Source organism: Gekko japonicus, unplaced genomic scaffold (genome assembly GCF_001447785.1).
Source record: "Gekko japonicus isolate JY-2015 unplaced genomic scaffold, Gekko_japonicus_V1.1 scaffold1133, whole genome shotgun sequence".
Taxonomy (NCBI): Eukaryota; Metazoa; Chordata; class Lepidosauria; order Squamata; family Gekkonidae; genus Gekko; species Gekko japonicus.
Window position 1 is genome coordinate 551,681 of NW_015162514.1, and position 22,559 is coordinate 574,239.

General features: G+C 46.4%; 2 protein-coding genes across 5 annotated transcripts in view; both read left to right on the forward strand.

Moving 5' to 3' along the window:
- Window positions 1-7,260, forward strand: part of CCNL2 (cyclin L2) — an 11,697-nt gene extending 4,437 nt beyond the window's left edge. Inside the window, exons 2-7 of one of the 4 annotated variants that reach the window (XR_001482359.1) lie at window positions 1,758-1,832; window positions 2,134-2,243; window positions 2,975-3,095; window positions 4,247-4,311; window positions 5,099-5,223; window positions 7,200-7,260. Coding sequence is in view for 2 of the 4 variants with exons in the window: in XM_015406197.1 (XP_015261683.1) it covers window positions 1,758-1,832; window positions 2,134-2,243; window positions 2,975-3,095; window positions 4,247-4,311; window positions 5,099-5,112; window positions 6,521-6,543 (408 nt within the window). In the remaining 2 variants the exon portion in view is untranslated. Of the gene's footprint in view, window positions 1-1,757; window positions 1,833-2,133; window positions 2,244-2,974; window positions 3,096-4,246; window positions 4,312-5,098 lie in introns of all 4 variants that reach the window. The other 3 variants (XR_001482358.1, XM_015406197.1, XM_015406199.1) reach the window with 3 other exon arrangements.
- LOC107106109 (cyclin-L1-like) lies at window positions 7,140-14,781 on the forward strand. Its single transcript, XM_015406200.1, is given in 6 exon segments — window positions 7,140-7,299; window positions 8,175-8,279; window positions 9,754-9,895; window positions 10,598-10,715; window positions 12,551-12,643; window positions 13,364-14,781. Coding segments are annotated over 6 exon segments (909 nt in total). The 5' UTR covers window positions 7,140-7,206; the 3' UTR covers window positions 13,722-14,781.
- The last annotated feature ends 7,778 nt before the right edge of the window (window positions 14,782-22,559 follow it).

Sequence of the window (22,559 nt, forward strand, 5' to 3'; positions counted from 1 at the left end):
TGAGCCGTGGTTGCATCTGTTCGTGGTTGCATCTGTTCGGAGAAAAGGCTTGGAAGAGTCCCTTGAAAGCTTCCACATCTGCTGCTTTGTTCAGAGTCCTTGCTAGTGCTGAACGTAGGGCTTTTGTTCTTCCCCCCCAGACAGATGCTGTGCAATCGAACCCTCAAACAAAGAACCCCAGACTCCTGAGCTTAATAGGATCTTAAGTTTCACCAGAATCCTCCTCGGGTCTGCGATTTTCCTTGCCAGGGCAGGGTGAATGGCAGACTATTCCCTGTTGATTATATTGGAGGCTCCCCGGCATTAACCTGGCTCTCTTCCAGGAAGTGGATGATGTAACAGCCTTGCCCAGAAATGACAGCCGTCTCCTCCCTCCCTAGTCATGTACGCCGGCTGAGCCTGCTGATTATTGTCTTTCTGTTTCTCTGACGTTGAGGATGTCACTTTGTGTTCTTCCTTCCCCATGTCGTAAGTTCTTCTTTTTAGGCAAATCAGCTTTTGGTTTCCCTTCAGGGCCACCTTTGATGAAATCTTTTTTTTATTATTACTATTATTGTACCTGTATGTGGAGTACCCAGCTGTGCGTGCTTGCTTGAATGTAGGACGGCAGCCATACAGGTGAACAGAACAGTTGGAGTGGCTATCTTCTGGTATGAGATTTGTAAATCAGTAACGTATTAGGTTTCTTGTTAATGCTGAGTAAATATTTCAGATTTCTGTGTACCAGGGACTGAAATGAGTGGGGGAAACCCTCCAATTGCAGGCAGTAAATTTGTACAATTATAGCTGCTTTGCCACCTTCCCATCTCTTATGTGTTGGAGTACAGAAGTTCTGCATGTGGGTTCATCAGCACTATTCCTAGTTACGATCCTGGAATACAGCAATCTTTAACTCCTGATTCAAGATCCTCGAGCAGGTTGCGAACTCCATAGAGCTTCCCTGCTTTTTGGAAGGACTGACTTAGTTTGCACGTGTATAAGGCAGCAGGAGGCCAGTTAATCCTCAGATGTTCTGTATGCACTTCAGTCATGGAGGGTGTTTTCTCCAGCACAGACTTGTGAGGTTATTACTCATGGTCCTGTCACATGTCTACTCTTTCAATGTGTCCTGTGCTGCTGCCTGGAGGCTGAAAGCAGGTTCCAAGTCCAGTTGGGTTGAAGACTGCTGCCTTTAAGCACATGTCGAAGGGATGAAGTGGGATTTATTTTGGTCATCTTCAGATGATGTCAGACAGCTGTTCTCAACACACACGCACACACCCTGCAGTCTGTTTTTTGTGTCAGATTTCGCAAATCACGTGCATCTGTCTTATCTGAAGAAATGCCATGTGATTTGCAATCCACATCTGTAGTGACATGGTTGGTGTTCAGTTAGGAAAGTCAGATAACTCAGCAGTCAGCACCATAAAACAACCATCGAAGTACGGTTTTATTGGCGCAAGAGTGTGCGACTGAACAACAACAGAGTAGTCCTTGATGCAGGCCCCCCACACTTCCTGGGATCCGCTGGCCCACATGGGCACAGTTTTGGGAGACATTAAAGTCTGCAGTGGGAATGTGGTAACAGGAAAGTTAATATTCCTCAAGTGTAAATCTGTTTTCACTGCTTAGGTAAGGTTACAAGCCCAAGTCTAATAATATGTCAAAAATTAAGCATTTTTGATGCTATGGATTTGGTTCAAAAAGAATCTGTTCCTGGTTCCTCTTGAACATCGTTCATGAGCATTAATGGGTACATTGCATTTTTTTTTCTTTAGGTCGCCATGGCCACGGGGCAAGTGTTGTTCCAGCGTTTCTTTTACACAAAGTCATTTGTGAAACATTCCATGGAGGTATGAAATTCATTTTATGAAACTGAGCGTGAGCTGTTTTCTTATATTGTCTGATTCTACTTACTGGATTTTCTGCTTTGTACCTCAGCCATAAGATTATTTTACTGATAATTTCCATGAATCTTAGTTGAACATGAGCATACTTCTAAGCAAGCGCTGGTTGAAGTAATGCAAAAGCTGGCCCCCCCCCCCCCAGCAGGTTAATCCTCCATTTTGGTAGTGAACGCTAGAACATTTGTCCCTCCTCCAGCAACTCGGTCCTGGAATAAAGCTTACTATTTTGCCCGTGCTTCTCTTTCAGCATGTGTCGATGGCCTGTGTTCATTTGGCCTCAAAAATTGAAGAAGCCCCAAGACGTATACGGGATGTGATTAATGTATTTCACAGACTTCGACATCTACGTGAGAAAAAGTAAGTGTGCAACATGCAAGGGGGTTACCTTAGCAGTGGGTCTTCATGGCCAAACTATCCAAGGAATGGGAAACCTGGACAGGAACTACTCAGCGGGTGGCAGTAAAAACTCAAAGGCCACTTGGCCCCACGACTCCTCTTCTCTCCCTCCTCCATCTCGAGGGGGGGGAACCACTGATTCCCCCCCCCCTTTAACGAGGCTATCCGGCCCAATCCAGTTTGTGTCACACAAAGTGCCTAGCTGGAGTGGCCTGGTCCCTCAACCCCTCCACAAGAAAGGGTTATGCTGTAACGGAGAGGATACACTGGCCCCAGTCGCCAGGCTAGAAAAAGAAGAGAGCCACTCGGAAGTCCTCTGGCAGCAACATCCGTTATGGGGGAAGACCAGGGAGGAAGCCTTAAATGTAAAATTGTGAACATCGGTGTTATTCAGTCAGAGCCAGTGGGATGTATAAGGATACAAGTAAACGAAATAGAATGTTTTCTGTTTCTGTGACATGTATACCCATCAGTGGGGAGACTAGACTGGGGGATCAGAATGAATTCCAGCAGTTTTATTTTAGTTTTATTTATTATATTTGTAGCCCGCCTTTCTCACAGGGACTCAAGGCAGATTACGCATAGTCAGTTCAAATATGCCAGCAACCCAGCCAGGTTACTCATATCGCAGAGCACGCTCTTCTCTTGCCTGTCTGGGCTGCAGCTTCAGCCTCCCCTCTTTCTCCAAACAGGAAGCCCGTGCCTCTAATACTGGATCAAGAGTACGTTAACTTGAAGAACCAAATCATAAAGGCCGAGAGGAGAGTTCTGAAGGAGTTAGGGTTCTGTGTGCACGTCAAGCACCCTCATAAGGTTTGTATCTCTTCTCCCCCCCCCCCCCCCCCCATTTTCTTTGTCTGCACCACCACACGATAAGTCTTTGTTCCGACTGGATGGAAACGTGGCCCATGCTTCGTGTGTCATAGCTGAATTATAGCGGCATTCACTGTCTTTGTTTCTCACCTCAAGAAATTCTCACTAGCTGATTCCGTGTCTCCTTGGCTTGAAGACTTGTGCCTTGAGTGTTGGCTGGACTCAACTGTCCAAGTCCTTAAGCAGTTTATTCTTGTGCCAGCAGGTAATGACAGATGCACTGTTGCCATTAAAGCCTGCTTGGCTGTCTTGAGGTTTGAGCGAGACAGCGGTTTGGGGAAGCTGACCAATTCCATCTGTTTTTTCCCCTTTCTCTTAAGCTGTCAGTGCAGAAATGGCCAGCCTGACTGGCTGTGACTCTGAAGCACACTTGCCAGTGCCAAAGACTGTATCACTCTTGTGCGCCGCACCATATGTGTTCAGAGGCGCAAAGCAGCATATAGGATGACAAACAATTATATTGTGACCAGATACTATCCTGCTCAAAAGAAAAATACACTGGAGTGGTAATGTCAAACAAATACAATGAAAAAAAGGGTAAAAATAATGAAAATACAAGCGTGCAAAAGTGCCAGCATAAGATGAATGGATGTAAAATTGCTCAGGGTCCATTCATGCAGAAGGGAGAGTGCCCAATGTCCTGAATGAGTGCCAGCAGCAAAGCCAGTCTATTAAATCACACTGAGATAATCCTGATTCATGGGGAATTACGCTAGAGAAAGAGTGCTGACGTTTCTTCTTTCCTTACCAGTTGCTCCTGTATGTGTTGAGGTGGACGTGTAGGTGAAAGTCGTCTGAACTCTTAACAAGAATTTTTGGGAGCGTTAGGAGACATCTGCCTATAGATTAGAACCCATGCGTTTAGGAGACCAGGCCGGATGGAATACAGAGGAGGAAAGGTTGTGCTTTGCCTTCGAACGTTTTGTGTGTGTTTGCTTCTCTGTCTGCACTTGGCACTGTGTGGACACTCTGGAAGTCTCACAAGGATGCTTACCCAGACTAGAATAAGCTTGGTTGCCCCCAGCCATCTAAATGATAACCTCTGTCCACAACCCAGTCATCTGTATAACTCAATCACCCATATCTTCCAGATAATCGTTATGTACCTTCAGGTATTAGAATGTGAACGTAACCAACACCTGGTCCAGACGTCATGGTAAGTTGCTGTTTCTTCTTTCTGTTGAGACGAGCAGGGCTCTGGCACAGAGGTGTCATGTTATGGGGGCAGTTACCGTGTGGTGTTCCACCGCCACATTCATAGCACAGGCGTGGCTCCAGTGTTAACCTGGCATGCCGCGTCTGTCGCCTCAAGTCGACGGGCCTCTTTGTTAAAAGATTCAGGCACTGTGTTAAATGGTAAGAGAGCTTTCAGCCTTCACGCACGCAACCCTTTGCTTTTTCCTTCCTTGAATCCTGCCCGCTCGATCCCTTTTCGGCGGAGGTTGCTATGGGATTGTTATTTCTGTGTATGAACGTATGAGCAGCCGTGCTGAATCCAAGCAGTGGTTCGGCATTCAGTTTCCAAAACAGGCGCCCTGTGTGCGCTCACAAACAGGATCTGAGGGCAGCTGCCATCTCCTGCTTGTCTGTAGTGCACAAAGGTACACTGCCTTTGAACATGGAGTTTCTCCTGCACTATCTTGGTTTTGTGCTGCTGACAAGGAGTGGGGTGGGAAGGGCTCGTCCAGCACAATTATTTTATTTGAAAAATGGTTAGACGAAACAGTCCTTTTAATACACACAGTGATGCAAAATTTAATTGTCTTGCTTCTCGGAATGGGTTGGTTTTTGATAAGCAAAATGACAAAAGATAAACCTGTGAAACTGACGTGACGTAAAAGTAGTTCTAAAAGCCATTCGTATTTCTGCTGTCTGAACTGTGTGGTGCTGTCTTGAAGGAGAACCTCTTTTGACTCTTCTTTTCTGTACTCTTTTGATCAAAGGGTAGCCTCTGAGGGTAAGTGACTAAGACTTCTCCTCTGCTGCCCACTCGCTCTGGTGCAGGGATAACTGCCGTCTTCAGTCAAACCAAAGCAGGCTCCGCAGAGAGAAGGCTGGCTCTAGACAGGTGGTATACGTACACTAGTAGAGTTAAACACTGGCCGACTTCCGCTTGTGATTTCTGTTTCCCAACTTGATAAAAAAAAAGTTTTATTTGCACACTTTACAGATAAGTCTGAATCTTGAATGCATTTATTGTTGAGATGACTGATGCTGTGTTTTATGTCTTTAGAATGCAAAAAAAGTTCATTAAATTGGATTTTAAATTATTGGGTGGAAGGTGGGGGGGAGATTTGAGTTCCATAAATGCCGGTTATTGCACCTAACTTAAAATTTTGTCACTCGGATGAATGTTTTTGAAAATTCAGTGTTGCAATAAAGAGCTTTATATGTTAAGTGTTCTTATCCCCAAATCGCACAGCGCTAAATTTCTCACACTGTACTTTTAAAACTCAAGGGGACAAGATCTGATAAACCTGTTTCCACATGTCTGGTGTCCCCATGCCTTTCAGCAGACTGCTTTGGCAATGGGAGATTTCCAGAGTTAGCCTGATGCATTGTGGGGATCAGCTGTCTCGGGGGGAGGAGGAGTTCCTTTGCACTCAAGTAGCTCTTGGGATCCTGTGGGCAGCAATCTGCTGGAGAAAATAAGGAACTAGCAGAAAAGCCTTGGTTACGGAAGCATTTGTTGCAGAGAGGCTAGCAAGTATTTGAGCAACCTGAAAACATTCTAAAGAACTGTCTGTCTTGAATGCCTAGCCTGATGCCCTATGTCCCAGCACAGGTGGGCTACTCAGAAGTGGAATCTAAACTATTAGTCATTCTGTAATTCGTCATTCTGCCATTTTGGAAGTCAGAGGGCATCCACTTCCATCTATTTAACAGTCTTCTTAAATTTCTCTAGCAAGATTGGAAATAATATTTCAAACCCTTCAGCTTTGTTCAGTTAAGGAACAAGCAGTGGTGGATACCCCAAACCATCTGTTGTTTGACTTGCCTCCCTTGCAACACATCACATAGCAGCTGTTCCAGTTGTCTGTGCATGGCTTGACTTTAGGCAACTGAGACACATAGTTTGGGGGTCACCCGATGTTAATTCAGTCATTGCACATCTGATGCTCATAATGCATCTCCGAGGGTCATCTCCGGCTCATAGATGCTTCTGTTCTGGGTCATGCTTTAATTATTGTCTGATGTGCTGCTTGGACAGTAGATTTTTCCTAGAAAATAATCTCTGCCTTCTGGGATCTTGCACACACTTTAGCTGCAAAAAAAGAAAAAAAGAATCTGTATTTTCAGACGTCCTTTCAGGGGAGAAATGTGTAAACCGTACTGACTGTGAGTCATGTGCAATATTTTTGCAGTTGCCTCATTCTGTGAACACTGAGTTTAAGAAACGTTGTTACTTTGGGGCAATCTGGAAGCGATCCAGCGCCGAGCCAGTGGAAGAAAGCTGCGTGAACATGGGGGTCTTCAGCTGCAGCGCTACCATAACATCCGGATTGAACTTCTGGCTCTGAAGGGATTTATGTGGCCGTGTGTATCCTGGAAAACGGCCCTGTCGGAAAGCTGTAGAAGAGACCAACTGGATCCCAAAGAATCCTCCATTCGGATCTGCAGCTGCAGATTATCCACCTTGAGCCTGCATGCGGCTCTCTTTGATGGGATGAAGCCTCGAGTTTGATAAGATTTCTTCAAATATGCTACACATTGTGTCTGAATTTTTTTATATATATATAGACGTTGTTTTGCATGAGAACAGGCCAGTAGATCACAACAGGGAGAAAAGTAAAGTTAAAATTGGTTCTCTTTCACAAATTCCCGCCAGGCAGTTGATATATTCCCAAGAGGCACCCTTCCCTGGAAGGAAGCTTTCTTTTCTAACCTGTCAGATTTCACAGGGTTATCTAGACTTCAGATGTAGCCGTAGAACACCTAGATAACTAGCTACAATAGAGAAAAAGACAAACAAACCTAGTAGAGTCAGAGCAGGGTTCTGTCCGACTGCTACAACTCCTGCTGTCACTGCTTTTGTCATCTTAGGAACTATATGAATGACAGCCTACGGACGGACGTCTTTGTGAGGTTCCACCCTGAGAGCATTGCCTGTGCCTGCATCTACCTGGCGGCTAGGACCCTAGAGGTTGGTCTTGGTTTGACTTTTTGTTCTTTATATCGAAAATCTCCTCAATGAATAAATGGCTCCCGTACTGTCCAGCTCCTCCTGTTACGACCCTGTTCTGAAATCCTGCAGTTTGTGCCCCATGTGCAGCGATGAAGAGTGTGGTAACTAGAGACCAGGCATTTTCCAGCAGTGGCACCTGCTGCCCAGCCAGCTCTGCCATACTGTCCTTTAGGTGCCAAGCTGAAACCCTGTTTTTTACCCAGGATTTTAACTGAGGAGTTCTGTGTTTTAAGCTGTTCTTTTCCTGGGCTGCTTCTACTCTGAACTCTGTATTACAAATATAGTGTTAGGCAGAGGAATGTTTTAAGCCACTTTTATGGCCCAGCTATGTAGACAGTACAGATCACCCATCTTATTTAAGTAATTTGCTGATCTTCTTTTATTATTAAAACCCTTTTCATTCTATGTAAGCTCATTCTCCCCCCCCCCCCCAATCCACAGTCTATGAAAATGTCCTAAATAACTGGGAAACGTCTCTTGCAAAGAGAGAGGGAATTCCCAGGATGAGGAGAATATTTTTTCCTTCTTTTTGGGTGGTGTTAGAAAAGAGACGACTAAGGGAAACATGATAGATGTTTATAAAATTATGCATGGGGTAGACAGAGTTGACAAAGAGAATTTTTTCTCCCTCCTGAAACACTAGAACTCGAGGGGATCCAATGAAACTGCTGGGCGGTAGATTTTGGGTCTTCTGGGAAATTCCTTAATTCCCTCACCTCCTCTTTGGCTACAGTCAGTAAAAGGCTAATTCAGTTCAGCAACGGGTGCCTTAAGTATTAGAGGTAACGGTTGATGGATAACTGATAGCGATGGCTGTCCCCTTCTGCTTACAGATACCACTTCCAAGTCGCCCTCACTGGTTTCTACTCTTTGGAGCAACTGAAGAGGAGATTCAGGAGATCTGCATAAAAATCTTGCAGCTCTATACACGGAAAAAGGTGTGCTGCTTCTGAGGCCGCAGGATTTCCCGTTGCTTGGGATGGGGTGGCGAAGAGAAAGCGAGAGTGCTTTTGTGTTTCTGTGCACTGGGGCACCTGAGGTTCTCTTGCCCCCGTTTTGGTTTTATACATTAGTTCCTAATTGTGCCTTAAACTCGTGACCAGTGTTCCCTCTAAGCTGAGTTAGTGTGAGCTAGCTCACCGTTTTTTAGCCTCTGGTTCACAGGTTTTTGTCTTCGCTCAGGAAGGATGGCTCCAGAGCAAACCAAGTTATACAGTAGCCAAATTGCTCGCTCACAACTTTAATGCCGGTAGCTCACAAAGTAGAATTTTTGCTCACGAGACTCCACAGCTTAGAGGGAGCACTGCTCATGACTGTCCTATGCTGCATTCCAAAAGTTGACACGGTGCACTCATGCCATGGGTATAACATTGCCCAGCCTCCTGCCCTGTGAATTATATCTATCGAGGCTGCTGGAAAGAAGCCAACAAGATCGGCTAACCCTGCTGCCCAAAGTAGAATTTTTGCTCACGAGACTCCACAGCTTAGAGGGAGCACTGCTCATGACTGTCCTATGCTGCATTCTAAAAGTTGACATGGTGCACTCATACCATGGGTATAACATTGCCCAACCTCTTGCCCTGTTAATTATATCTACCGAGATCTGCCCAACTGCTCCCTGCCACCATAAGTTGCGTACGCTATGAAGTGGGTGAGTTATGAATGCAGTTCCCCTGATCTGCCTTTCTGTCCATCTCCCTCACCATAATTGGTGAAAAAAATCTCCATGGGGTATGGTAGTTACTTTGCAAGTATAGTCTGCTTTGAGCCTCTGTTGTGTCTCTTGCAAGCTGTGCTGAGTTTGGGTGCCAAGCCAGCTTGGTGTCGTGGTTAAGAGCAGCGGACTCTAATCTGGAGAACTGGGTTCGATTCCCTACTCTTCCATATGAAGCCGGCTGGCTGGCCTTGGGTCCGTCACAGTTCTCTCCGCCCCCCCCCCAAAAAAAACCCACCTAAGCTTGCCACAAAAAGAGCTAGAGTTTCAGACTGCCAGACATCTTCGGATCTCCTGGCTATACTACACCCACAGGCATGCAATAATAATTACCATTATTGTGCTGGGTTACTCCTTTTGAGAACACGCAGCTGTATTGTGGATATTCTTTCCTTCCCTTCTTTTGCCTGTAGTATTGTAAGCGTGCAGGTTAGAGCAGTTGCGTTCAGTGTTCCCTCTAATCTGAGTCAGTGTGAGCTGGCTCACAGTTTTTTAGCCTCCGGTTCACACATTTTTGTCTTCACTCAGGACGGATGGCTCCAGAGCAAACTATGCAGCAGACAAATTGCTCACTCACAACTTTAATGTCAGTAGCTCACAAAGTAGAATCTTTGCTCACAGGACTCCACAGCTTAGAGGGAGCATTGGTTGCGCTTGTCAGATGTTATATAAACATTCCCCCCTCCTTTTGTTTTCAGGTGGATTTGGCTGTCTTAGAAAGCAGAGTAGAGAAGAAGAAGCTGGCCATCGAGGAGGCCAAAGCCCAGGCAAAAGGCCTGTTACCTGAAGGAACGCCCAATTTGGATACTGTATCAGGATTTTCTCCTGCCCCCAAAACTGGTTGGTATCACTGTGAAACCCGTGCATGCGCCTTAGATGCATGACTGACAGAGGCCGGATCCGCACACACAGTGCAGTGAAAGCTGTGATTCAGTCTGAGAGTCAGGGTTTTGCCTTGCCCCCCTCATAACAGAAGAGCGTGAGCCCGGACTTAAAACGTGAGCTCGTTGATTCCTGACTGCTGTTCCATCACTTAGAACAGAACAAAAGATCAGAGTCCAATTTTCCTTTCTGTATGCGAGGGGTGGACCTCACTTTGGACCTCACTTAACAATAAATGTTGGCACAAATCCTCCTTGCTGTATTGCATCAGTCGAAGTCTGCTTGCTTATCCTTATGATACAGATCTTTTTTTAAAAAAAGAAGGCGAATGTCATATATGCTGACTGCCATGTACCTGAAATGTGGTGCAAGGTGTACAAGATAAATGTTAACTTGGTTGACGCCTTGTTTAAACTTGGCCTTCACTTATGATGCATTCACCATTGGTGTGCCGGTGCTTTGCCTTCCCAGCATGGCGTTTGAGTGGCTCTTTGCTTATTAATGCTCTTGACCTGCTGCTTAATAGGGTTTTTGTCCCGGACGGGGAAACTCAGCCTCCTGAACGCCCTGGTCCTAGAGACCGTTCAAACAGTGAAGCGTAAATGCAGCTTTCCTAGTTAACAACCGGCTGGATTCTCTTTCCTCCTCCTCCTCCTCCAGAATCTCCGAAATAAAATAAAGGCACCAAGCCTTCCCCGCTCGCCGTGCAGGCGATCAAAAACACCAAGAGGAAAATGGAAGGGATGAAAAGAGTCAAGTCAAACAGCCCGGTCAATGGGTAAGGCCTTGGGGGGGAGGGTTGAGCACTTCCGCAGAAATGCCAGCTTGTGGCGGGGGAGTAGGAGCTTTCAGAACGGCAGGATGGGAGCCTGTAGGCATTTATTTATTTAAAACATCTTAATGCCACCTTTCCACCCACTCAGGGTCCCCATGGCATACCTTTCCCATATGGCACCGATACACGCTCTCTGGCACAGTAAAGCTCTGGATTAGAAGCCTCCCGATTATCTCTTACTCTGGCATGCACCAGAGTGTTGCAATGGGCTTCCTTTCCAAAAGTGCCACCACTGCAGTCGTTTGTCCAGAGCCCAGATAAGAGTCTCGAGATCTGCTTCCGATAACATTCGTTCTGACTCTATAGCAGCTTTGCTGTGATGAAATCATTTGACATGGGTTGATCCCTACGCGTTGCACTTCTTTTGACTACCCGTTCTGCGCAGCACCCAGCCCTGCCTGTGCAGGGGCCATTTAGCCATAGAGGAGCTTTTTGGAGCCCCATTTGTTTCGCACGTCAGTCTCTCTCCTGTTGACGTTCCATGGGCCGGCTCCAAAGAGGCCCTTCAGCTCGCAGAAGAGCCCTTTTGCAGCTTGTACAGGAAAGACAGAACACGCACCTGTTCTAACAGACGGAAGCATCAGAACTGCTGTAGAGTTCTGCCTGTTCAGACTCCCAAGAAGTTCGGGCAACTGCTAATAGAACAGCTAGATTTGAGTCCCGCAGGACCTTAGAGACCAACAAGATTTTCAGGGATTTTCTCAAAAGTCAATGTTCTCTTTGTCAGAGCTAATCTGATGAAATCTCAAAAGTCAGTGTTCTCTTTGTCAGAGCTAATCTGATGAAAGGAGTATTTACTTTTGAAAGCCTGATACCCCCAAAATCTTGTTAGTCTCTAAAGTGCCGCTGGACTCGACTGCAGCTGTCTTACTGTACTCCTCTCTGCAAGTACTAGTAGAATATTTTGTCCTTCTCTTTGTTCTTTGGCTCCAACTTCGAAGGAAAATTGTGTAATTGGGGCCAAAAGGGGGGTCCACGGAGTTCAGCTGTCACTGGGGCATGTGTAGAGACAAGCATCATTGATTTTTGAATGTCTTCACCCCCCCCTTTTTGTGATTCAAAGGATCCTTTGCTAGTTGAGTTCTCATCTTTCCTGTGCTTTGAGGGCATCCTGGTATTTGGGGATTAGGGTCCATGATGCATATCAGCATTCCTGATTGCAACAGGCTAACAAAAGACATCTTCTCCCAGATGGTTCCCTGGTGGCTACTTTCTGGATACTGCAGTCCTTGGGGCACCAGCACGTTAAAGCTCGGTTTGGTGTCTGGCTGTCCACGCAAGTTATACCTGCCTGCTATAACCAGGGCAAAAAGAATCGTTCAGCAAGAGGAGCTGAAGGCAGCCACTTGCATAAACTCTGCAGATTATCCTGACTTGCATACTTCTTGTCTTGGACAAATGCAGGTCTGCTAAAGCCTGCTTGTAGTTGTTGAATCTTACTCAGCCAGGCTCTGTTTCAAAATCGCAGTAGGCCTTCACATTTTTCAATGTACCTCCATGGCCAGGAAGGTAGAAACTGGCTCTTCAAAAGAAAGAAAGAAATTTGAGAATCGGTAGGAAACGTGGTCCCCTCTCTAATCTTCTGCTCTCAAGGTTTATGCGCTACCTGGACCGCAGCATGTATCAGCCTTACAATGGTACTGAGGAGAATGGTACCCTCATTCAGCCAGTGAGATTATTCCCAGCATTGCCAGGGCTTGCAGGCGTGTGACTGAGAAGGCCCCAGTGCACAGTGCCGCTTTACACCTAATGCTCTTGCTTTATTGTGTTCCTTGCAGTGTTCAGAAAGGCAGAGAGAGCAGGAGTCGGAGCGGAAGCAGAGACCCGAGTTATTCCCGGTCTCCTTCAAGGTCACCGACTCCGAAACAAAGGTAGGTGCCCGGCTGCTGCGCGGGAAGGCTGCGGACGTAACAGAAAGCAGAGCTGAGAAGAGTGTGCCCACACACACACACACACACCCCGAAGAACTCCATCTTCATGCCCAAACAGGAAAGAGCGTCCTGCCTGCTGGCCCCTCTGCAAATGTTGTAGCATGACCAGGACTCTCACCTTTCAGATGTTTAGGCAACTAAAAAGGTCCAGGCTGTTTGCGTCTTCTGTTAGTCCAGATGTGAAAAGACAAGGAGAAATGTAATGTCTCCTTTCATTGGACTGGCTCAAACACACCTCACGCTTTCACACATGCTAAATAATGCGGTTTCAATCCAGTTCAGCGACTGTTTGCGAGTAAAATCCAGTTAAGTGCATTGACAGTGGATTGAAAGTGTATTATTTAGTGTGTGTGAAAGCATCCACCCTTTGTGATACAGTCGTGCCAGAGGTATATTATCCAGACTGCTGATGTACAAATACGCAGGGTGTCAGAGGCCAGAGCAGTAGTGATTTGGAGCGGGGCTTTACCTGAAGTGTGTGCTCACCTGTGGTTTTAGCATTGTGGGGGACTGTTCTCATAGCAAGTCTGGCTTCTTCCCTTTGTCTTCTGACCATGTCAATACCATGATGTGCAGCATTAGGAATAGAAAGCATCCAGTAGGTTACCAGAGGCCGCTTTGTCCGGAAACATAACACCTGTTTTTTCCTTCCTCCGACAGGAAGAGCGAGAGCTATTCCCCCTCCAGTGGCTCCAAATCTCACAGTCGCTCAAGAAGCCGCAGCGATTCCCCCCCGCGGCAGTTCAACCACAGCAGCTCCAGCTACAAAAGCTCCAAGGTGAGGAGCTACAAAAAGGCCCAGAGCTACAAGTACGCCTCTCCCAAGCAGCGGAAATCGCGCAGCAGGAGCTCCTCTCGGTCGCGGAGCCGCTCGCGGGAACGTTCAGACCACTCCGGGAAATACAAGAAGAAGAGCCACTACTATAGGGATCAGCGGCCCGAACGGCCCCACTCGTACGAGAGGCCGAGCCACCGCTATGACAGGGACCACCCCGGCCACAGCCGGCACCGGAGGTGAAGCGGTGCTGGTGAACGGCCAGAGGAAGCCCCTCTCTCTTCTTTCTGGATTTGTCAGGGAGCAAGTTGGCCTCTTGGTTGCAGTCGGAGGACTTGGAAACTCATCTCAGACTAGTTGTGTGCCAGTCCTGGCGCCAAGCCTCAAGGGATGATATTGAAATGGGCTTATTCTGGATAGTGTCTGTTTTGAGAATCCCTCTGTAGTTCTCTGGGGAGGTTGCCTTCCTTTCCTGGATCTTTCATCTGTTCTTACTCTCGGACTGGAGATGCTGCTATGCACTGTAGGAGTGGGGATCGTGTCCTGATACGGTTGGATTCTTTGGAGAGAGCTGCCTTCCCGCAGGCTGTTGACTTTGACGACTGACCTCCCTTTTCCCAAAGCATCTTGGAAGCACAGCCCTTGTGGCATTGCTTGGTGCTAACAGTAGTCTGTCTCTTTCTCTTTTGGGGTTTGTTTTGTTTTGTTCACAGCAGACACGATTGCGTTGTATAACACAAGGTGATATTTGATTTTCAGAAGCGATGCCTATATTAGGCAGGAATTTTTTTGTACATATACAACGTTGAACAGTAAGGACAGAGAAAGGCCTTAATATAACCCTTTAAACTTTAAATTGCAGATGCATTTTGGGGGGGGGAGCTTGCGACCTGCATATTGAATGTTGAGGACTTCAGATTCCTCAGCTGAAGACTTTGCTTTTTTCCCCCCCCTTTTGCATAAAGAACTCTGTGGAAATGTGAAAGAAGTATTTAGATTTTGTGCATTGGAAAGTGGTCTGTTTTATAAACTGGTGGAATGCCTGGTGCTGGCCACCAGCTCAGGACTTGGGCCATTTTCATATAATTATGTGGTTTAGATACTCTCTACTCAGGATCTTAAAAAAGAAAAAAAAAAAGACGCTGAAAAACTGATCGCTTGTCCATGCTTTGCTTGCTTAAGAGAAGGTGTTTATGTTAAAAAAAACAAATGTACACGGCACAGGAATATCCGTTTTAGTGGTATTACCTGAGCTATTCTCCTGTTCCCCGGTTTCATTAAAGTATTTGATTTTGTATTTAAACACGCTGCCTCCGTGTCCCACACTGGTCTAGACGATGTTCGCTAAAGGAATAGGGAACTGGACTTTTGAGTTAGGGCTGGGCAGCCTGGGTTCTTCTGGATATGAAGTTTCCCCTGATCCTGTGTGTGGTGCATCAGTGCCAAATGTGCCCTTGAGTCTGGCTGCCTGAACAATCTCTCTTTTTAAAGTAGCAGTGTTGACAGCCACGAGGACTAGAAGGCTGGTGGTGCAATGCTGGGTGAATTCTGATGGGAAAACTCAATAAGGTTTCCTGGGAATGTCACTGCCCTCTGTTCATCGCTCCTTCCTAAGACTGGCAAAACTAAGTGACGCCAACCAGTACAGAGTTTGTCTGCATTCATGCAGAACAAGCCGTGGATTCGGAATCCTGGCTTGTAGGCAAATGAACACCGTACCCCTGTCTGAGTTGAGTACAGGGGTCCCTGACATGGTGCCCATGTGCACCATGGCACCTGTGTACCCCTTTCCTGGTGCCCACCAAGTGTTTTTAGAAAGTGGGCGGGGCTACTTGGGGCCCTTGCCCAGCAGGACTTCTGATTGATCGTGCAGATTAAAATAACATGGTTTCAGCGGCAGCTGCGATAACAGTGTTGGTTTTTATTCCTTCTCTCCACTGTGTTTTTTCAGTGATCCCTCTTGTGCATTTGGGCTTCCTCTTTATGTGTGGCCCTACCTCTTGCATCAGTCATTTTGTGGTTGCACCCACTACCCTGTCTTGGAAATAGAAAGGTGCACAAAGACTCAGAGGTTGGGGATCCCCCTGGTTTAGCAGATAACAGGCCAGGCACAACCTGGATGGGAGATCTGTTCATACTCTGCCTTAAATTCAATAATTTAAAAAACATGAATGGATGTACGAATGGAGAGGAGAGACGGGCTGTTCCCAATGGCAGGGCTGGTTTCAGGTATGGCTGGGCCACCCTAAGGAAAAAATCCCTGCCCCATCAAAAGCCCACCACTCTTACGTTGTGCGTTTACAATCTCCCTCCCCCTGCCAATTTCCACGGTGGTTGGAGAGCCACAGATTAAGGAGAACCGCCTCCGTGGCTGCCCAGTCTTACTTACCAATGCTGGCGCCGACTATGATGGCGGGTTTTAAAAATGGAAGGTTTCAAAACGCAGGCCCACAAATCCTTCTAATTGATGGGTTCTTTGATGTGCTGCCTTTTCGCTTGAGTGTCTTAGTCAGCAGCCCACCATGAGGTCCCCTGTCGGCTCGCCCGTCCCACTCTGTGCCTGTTTCTGTAAGAAGGATCTTGGAGTCTCGGCCCCTTAAGATGAGAGCAAGCCTGTCGGCATGCTCGGGAAGAATAGCGTTAGTCATGTGTAAGAATTGTTCGCTTGCCAAAGAAAAGTCGGGTACATCCAAGGTTTAAAGAACATCCTGTCCTAGAAGACGGGGGGGGGGGGTGGAGTTGCTGTATCAACACAGCTGGTGGATTATGTCGACAGAAAAGTGGGAGATGTTACCAGGAGGGGAAAGGGGAAAAACGCCATGGCTGCAATGAATGACCTGGAGTGGGGAGGCAGAATTCTGCCTCGGATCCACTGGCTGTTTACTAAAAGGGCATTGCAGCAACTCTGAATTCCTGACCTATCAACCGTTTTTTAATGTCCAGGAAGTAGAGTCAAAATTGGGAGGTCAGACTTGACCCAACGGGTGACCTAACCAGGATGTTGCCTATGTAGCTTTATGTCTGGGACAGCTGGAAATCAGATCCTGGTTCAAATCTTACCTACCCGTCTAGTACTTGTTTTTTTCTCCCTTCAGGCAGGTGTGTTTTGATTGGGCCAAAGTCACCCAGCGAGGTTCACGGCCATGCAGGGATTTCCTTGTCTGCCACCCTTAACCCTTAATCCTAGGATAGCATCTAGTTAGTCTTTAAGATGCCAGCAGACTCCTAATTTGATAGTGAGGACCAGAAACATGTTCTCTAGTTCGCGGCTACCTAAATGCGTGCACATGAACAGTAAGGTACAATGTGCAGTTGGAAGACACATGATACAGCCAGCTTGCTGAAGGTAATCAGGTCTGTGTCTTGTTGCTGGATGGGAGACCCACCTGGATTTACACACCCAACTGGGGTGTATGTTTGCTGGCATTCCATCAGGAAACAAGGGTGGCATCAGTGTTCAGATCTCTGGGTGAAATCTGCATTTTCTTTCACCACTTCCAGCTCAGATCAGTCAACTGCGCCATGACCATTTGCAGGCCCACGTTTTTGGTTCTCACCAAACCCTTTTGATAAAACATTATTGAGCACTGGAGCACCTATATTCCCCTGATATGAGGCATGGGGTTTGATGATATTGTTTATTGTGCCATTGTTTTATTGCTTTTACTGTTTTATAGTCTTGTTACACATTAAGCCACCCTGAGCCCACAGGTAGGATAGGGTGGGGTATAAATTGAATAAATGAAATTAAAATAATCTCCATCGCTGGGCCCAGGAGCATTGGGCAAGGATGAAGGAAGTCATCAGCAGCCAATGAAGGAAGGAGTGAATGAGAATTGTTGATCCTGTCTGTACCCAGAGACTGAACAAAGTTAATAAGGCCAAAAGTAGTACATTGAATCTGGCCAAAGGGCTCTGCAGAGTTTGGGGATGTGAAGTTGGTACAGGTAAAGCGGCAACTTGGCCGACTTTAGGAGATACTCCAAAATACAGGGGTAAACGGGTTTTGTTAGCGGCATTATATAGTGAAAGTCGCTCAGAGCAAAGTAGATTGGCTCTTATAACTGAGAAAGCCTCAGATTCCCGAGTAAGGAATCTAAGGTGATATCCAGAGATATAATTTTGGATTCTATATAGGTAATCCAGTTTGAATCATTCATTCTAATAGAAGCTGATAGATGTAACTAGAGGGGTCCGAATTGAAAAGAAGACGAAGCCAATGCTTAATTGTAATAAGCCACGCTTTAGTTATCAACATGATCTGAACATTTTATTATTTTTCCGTCTGCCATTGGTTTTGACATTGAGGCCTGACGTTCTGTAGGCATGCACAAAAGATTTGGCATGGCAGGATTTAGTTTCCTTTTTAAAAAACAGCCATGTTGCAATTCCTTATGGCTGGGAAAATACACTTGAGACGGCTCTGGTCAAGCCGCTGCCCAGAAGATACAATGGTTCCTTCCATCAATACCAATGCCAGGGACTAGTCATGCTTTATTCTTTTTTTCTTCTGCTTGTTGGTTAACTGAGAGAACCACTCTAGTTAAAATTTGGGGGATTACAGAGTTGAGCCTCGGCAGAATCCTCTGTGATTCATCTTTGCAACAGAAAGACGGAGTGCGGTTTGTATTCCAAGCAGGGAGTTCGCGCTACAATCCCTGGTTTATCATATAATAGCAGAAATGCTTCTTGTGTGTGATCAGTTTTCGAACAAATGACTTCATCGGCTATCAGAAATGTGGGCAATGCAGTTCTCTTCAGGCTATAGCAAAGAGATTGGGAATAAGGGTTTTCATTCCTTCTGATGGCCTGCCAGGAAGAGAAAACGGAGCCAGAAGGAAACCTCGACAGTTAATTCTTGGATTCGGTCAGGTGCCTTCATCCTTCCAGAGATGAAATGGGCTGATGTAAATTCCCCCCCCCCACAGACCCCTTTGTCTAAGCAGTCTCCGGTAGAGATTTAGAACCTGGCACCCATCAGAAAGGACACAGGGTGTGAAAACATTTCAGAGCACATAAGCATCAAAAGGCCTCCCCCCCCCTTTTCCCCCATCCAAATACTAACCAAGGCTGACCCTGCTTAGCTTCTGAGATCTGGCAAGATTCGGCTAACCTTGGCTTGACACCCAGAGTGTGAACAAATTTAGCAGGCAGAGAAGGGCCTTTGGCTACCTGTCTTGGAGAGGCTGTGATTTGGGGTGTGAGAACTAGGGTGTTGTAAACATATCCCTAGTTGCCATGGTGGCTCAAAGGTTAAGATGCTGAGCTGCAGACCGGAAGGTCGGTAGCTTGGCAGTTCGAGATCCAAGTGCCATTTGATGGAATGAGCTCCCATCTCTGGCCCCAGCTCCTGCCAACCTAGTAGTTCGAAAGCAAGAAATTGCAAGTAGAGAAATAGGTACCGCTTTGGTGGGAAGGTAACAGCATTCTGTGCGCCTCAGCATTTAGTCATGCCAGCCACATGACCACGGAGAAGTCTTTGGACAGCGCTGGCTCTTCGGCTTGGAAACTGAGATGAGCACCGCCCCCTAGAGTTGGATTCGACTGGCTTTCGAGCAAGGGAAACCTTTACCTTTCCTAAACATATCCCTGCTTCCATCTGTGAAATGTTTGAGGGGACAGCGACTGTTAAGGGGGAAAGGTCGCCGCTTCCCCCAGGTCACCCCAGTACCCTTTCCTGCGTTGACTTGCTCTGGTTAGTTCCTTTTCCATCTGGCAGGGACTATTCCACTTTCCCTTCTTCTGTCTGAAAGCGCAGGGGGAGCTCAACAGATGAAAAGGGACCAGATCAGCCAAATAAGCCTGCTGTCCTTTGTGTCTAATCCGCTTAGACTCCTTTGAGGATGCTACAGGTAAGCCTGTTGGGCACCAAACCAGAGACGCAAAAGTGGGTGGCATCCCAGAACAGGCTTGGCACGTACTGCTTCTGAGCCCTGTGGCGTCCTCGCTTATTGGGGAGACAGTTTTACCTTTAAAACACTCTCTGTGTATATAAACTTGGTAGATTTCTGCTGCCACCAGGAATTAAAAATTCCAAATCTCTCTCTTTTGGTAGAATGACCTAGGGTCTGGGCACATCAGAGGACTATGTGGCCCTGAGGAAGGACTATTCTGATTTCTGGGGTAAGTTTAAACAAAAACAATTTATTTAATAAAGAACAAAATAGGTTTCTGGTTATTTTGAACTGTTGCTGATGAAAGGAACTTGTAAATATAACTGGCAAAGCTTGGTGTCACAGTCTCTCAGACTCCCAAAACTCCACTCTGACAGGCGTAGACACTCAGTCTAATCTCTCTCTCATCTATATAGCCACACAGGCTTCAGCCTGTCTTATTCACACAGAATAGACTCAAAACTCATATTCACACAGACTAAACTGTTTGTCTTATTCACACAGAATAGACTCAAAAACACCCATAGTCACACAGACTCTCTTCAAACTTCACACACAGAATCACCTCGTAGACACCCCTCCCCCCACACTCTCAGTCATCAGCCAATCACATCACACTCATCTCCCTCTATCACTCTTCTTACAGTACTGCAGTCAAACTAAACATTTAAAGAAACACCCACACCAAAAACAAGAAATCATTACAAGCCCCATCTTATCAGACCTCAGAAACTAAGCAGGACCAGTCCTGGTTAGTCTTTGGATGAGAGACCAAGGAAGTTCAGGATTGTTACACAGAGGCCGGCAATGGCAAACCACCTCCACTTGTCTCTGCACTGATCGGGATGGCCCAGGCTAGCCTGATCTCTTATCAGGTCTCAGGAGCTAAGTAGAGTTGGCCCCGGCTACTATTTGGATGGGAGGCCACCAAGGGATACCAGGGTGGCTATGCAGAGGCAGGCAAGGGCAAACCACTTCTGTCTGTCTCGGCACTGACCTGGACGGTCCAGGCTAGCCCAGCCTTGTCAGATCTTGGAGACGAAGCATTGTTGGCCCCGGTTAGTGCTTGGATTGGGAGACCACCGAGGAAGTCATAAGAACATCAGAGACGCCAATGTGTGGCAGAGCACCTCTGTTTGTCTCTTGCCTTGAAAACTGTACGGGGTTGCCGTCAGTCAGCTGATACTTGAGGCAGTTTCCACCACCACTTCTTTGCCAAACATGTCTTTCTTTCTCATTCATACCCTTGTTTTTCCATAATTGTTTAGACAAAGTAGATTTCAGTGATAATGCAGAATACATGTTACGAGCTCTATTGCAAGAAGTACAATATCATTAACAATTCCCAACCCCAGAGTAACCAGCTATTTATCAGCCAGTTGGAAAATTTTGATTCCTTGACTGATCTATCAGTTCTGAAAGGCTCATGTAAGTAACAGTCCAGCTTCAACCTCTGTGGCCCAGGCGTGATGCAACTGGCATGGAGGAGCATGGGCATGGTGGCACCCAGCTTCACCCTCTGGCAGCCCAGGCATAGTGCAGCCCTGGCAAGGGCCAAAGGAAGCTCAAGGCAGATTGCAGAAACAGCTGTTCAATACCCTTCCTAATAATCCCCAGCATAGCATTGGCCTTTTTTATTGCAGTCACACACTGTCTCGACGTTTTCAGCGAGTTATCTACTACAACTCCAAGATCTCTCTCTTGATCAGTCTCTGCCAGTTCAGACCCCAAAGTCCAGGGTCCCTTTGCAGGTGCAGGCCAATGGCAAACCACCTCTGTTTGCCTCTTTTCCTGAACACTCTATGGAGTTGCCATAAGTTGTCTGTGACTTGATGGCAAATTAAAAAACACACATACACACACATAGGTGCACATATATATGTCAGGACCCTGCAACAGAGTTTCATCTAGCGTTACGTTCCATGTCTCAAGGCACGTTGGGGGTAGGGTGGAAGGGCTCCATCGTTTAAAGAGTGTAGATCACGCCCTGAACATAATGTATGCACGCACGCACGCACGTCCGCAAACAGTGCCACCGCCGGCACCTCCTGGCTGTTCCTGCTGCATCAGCGTACTTCTGCAGAATCCCAGAAATGCCGTCTGGCACCAGCAAAGTGTCTGATGTGCTGACAACCAGGATTAAGAGGAGCACAAATGCGGGGGCGACTTGGGCCACAGAGGGATTTTATTTAATGTACTTCAAAGCAGCCCCCCCCCCCCGATAAATGAAACACAGGAAAACAGTTTACAGGAAAGACGAGAATGAACAAGGAGCGAGGTAGATAGTTTATTTGGCTCTCACAGGTCCCTACACATTTCGCTATAAGCTTAATCAGGGGATCTCTTATGGCAAGGGTGTCGAACTCATTTGTTATGAGGGCCGGATCTGACATAAATGAGACCTTGTTGGGCCGGGCCATGTATGTCCTAAAATGTAATGCCAGGTAGCAGAGGTATAAACTTTATAAAGGACACAAACACAAAGGGTTTTGTTTTTACTTAAAATAAAAACATGCTTTAAGTAAACGGGTTTTATAGTCTCATAATTACTCTTTTGCTCCTTACAGTTTTCCACATTAATTATCAATAAAGGTTGTGTATCAAAAACCATCTTCTCTCGGTCACAGTCCTGCTCCTCTGTAACATCCTGCCTGCTTTGCTCCAACTCTCTGTCTTTTTCCAGATTTGTGTACACATTCTGCTTGCTTTTTGTATAGTTCTCAAAAGCTTCCTCAATCCCCTTTTGTATCCCTTCCATAAGTAATCTCCAAAATTGCTCTATGGATAACTGTCCAATTTCTATATCTTCATTAAACTCCTCCTCCTCCTCCTCCTCCTCTTCAGTGCCCTTTCGGAACACCATCTCTCTCTCTCTCTCTCTCTCTTTTTTTTTACTACGCCTTCTCTTTCCACCTCGTTTAATTATATAGCACTGATCGACCCACACTGATGATTTGCTCAGTTTTAACAGCTACAAATCTTTGCCACCAACTGAGTTTTACCCCCCAAAAAAACCACGAAACACATGCTCAATTATTTCTTGTAATCATTATCAACAGGGGTCATTTCGTAGAGAAAGAGGTGCAGGAGCTCATTAGCATAACTCATTAGCATAACTTATTTGCATATGCCACACCCCCTGACATCACCGGAAGTGTGTTAGAAGGAAACACCCCCCGTTTAGGCT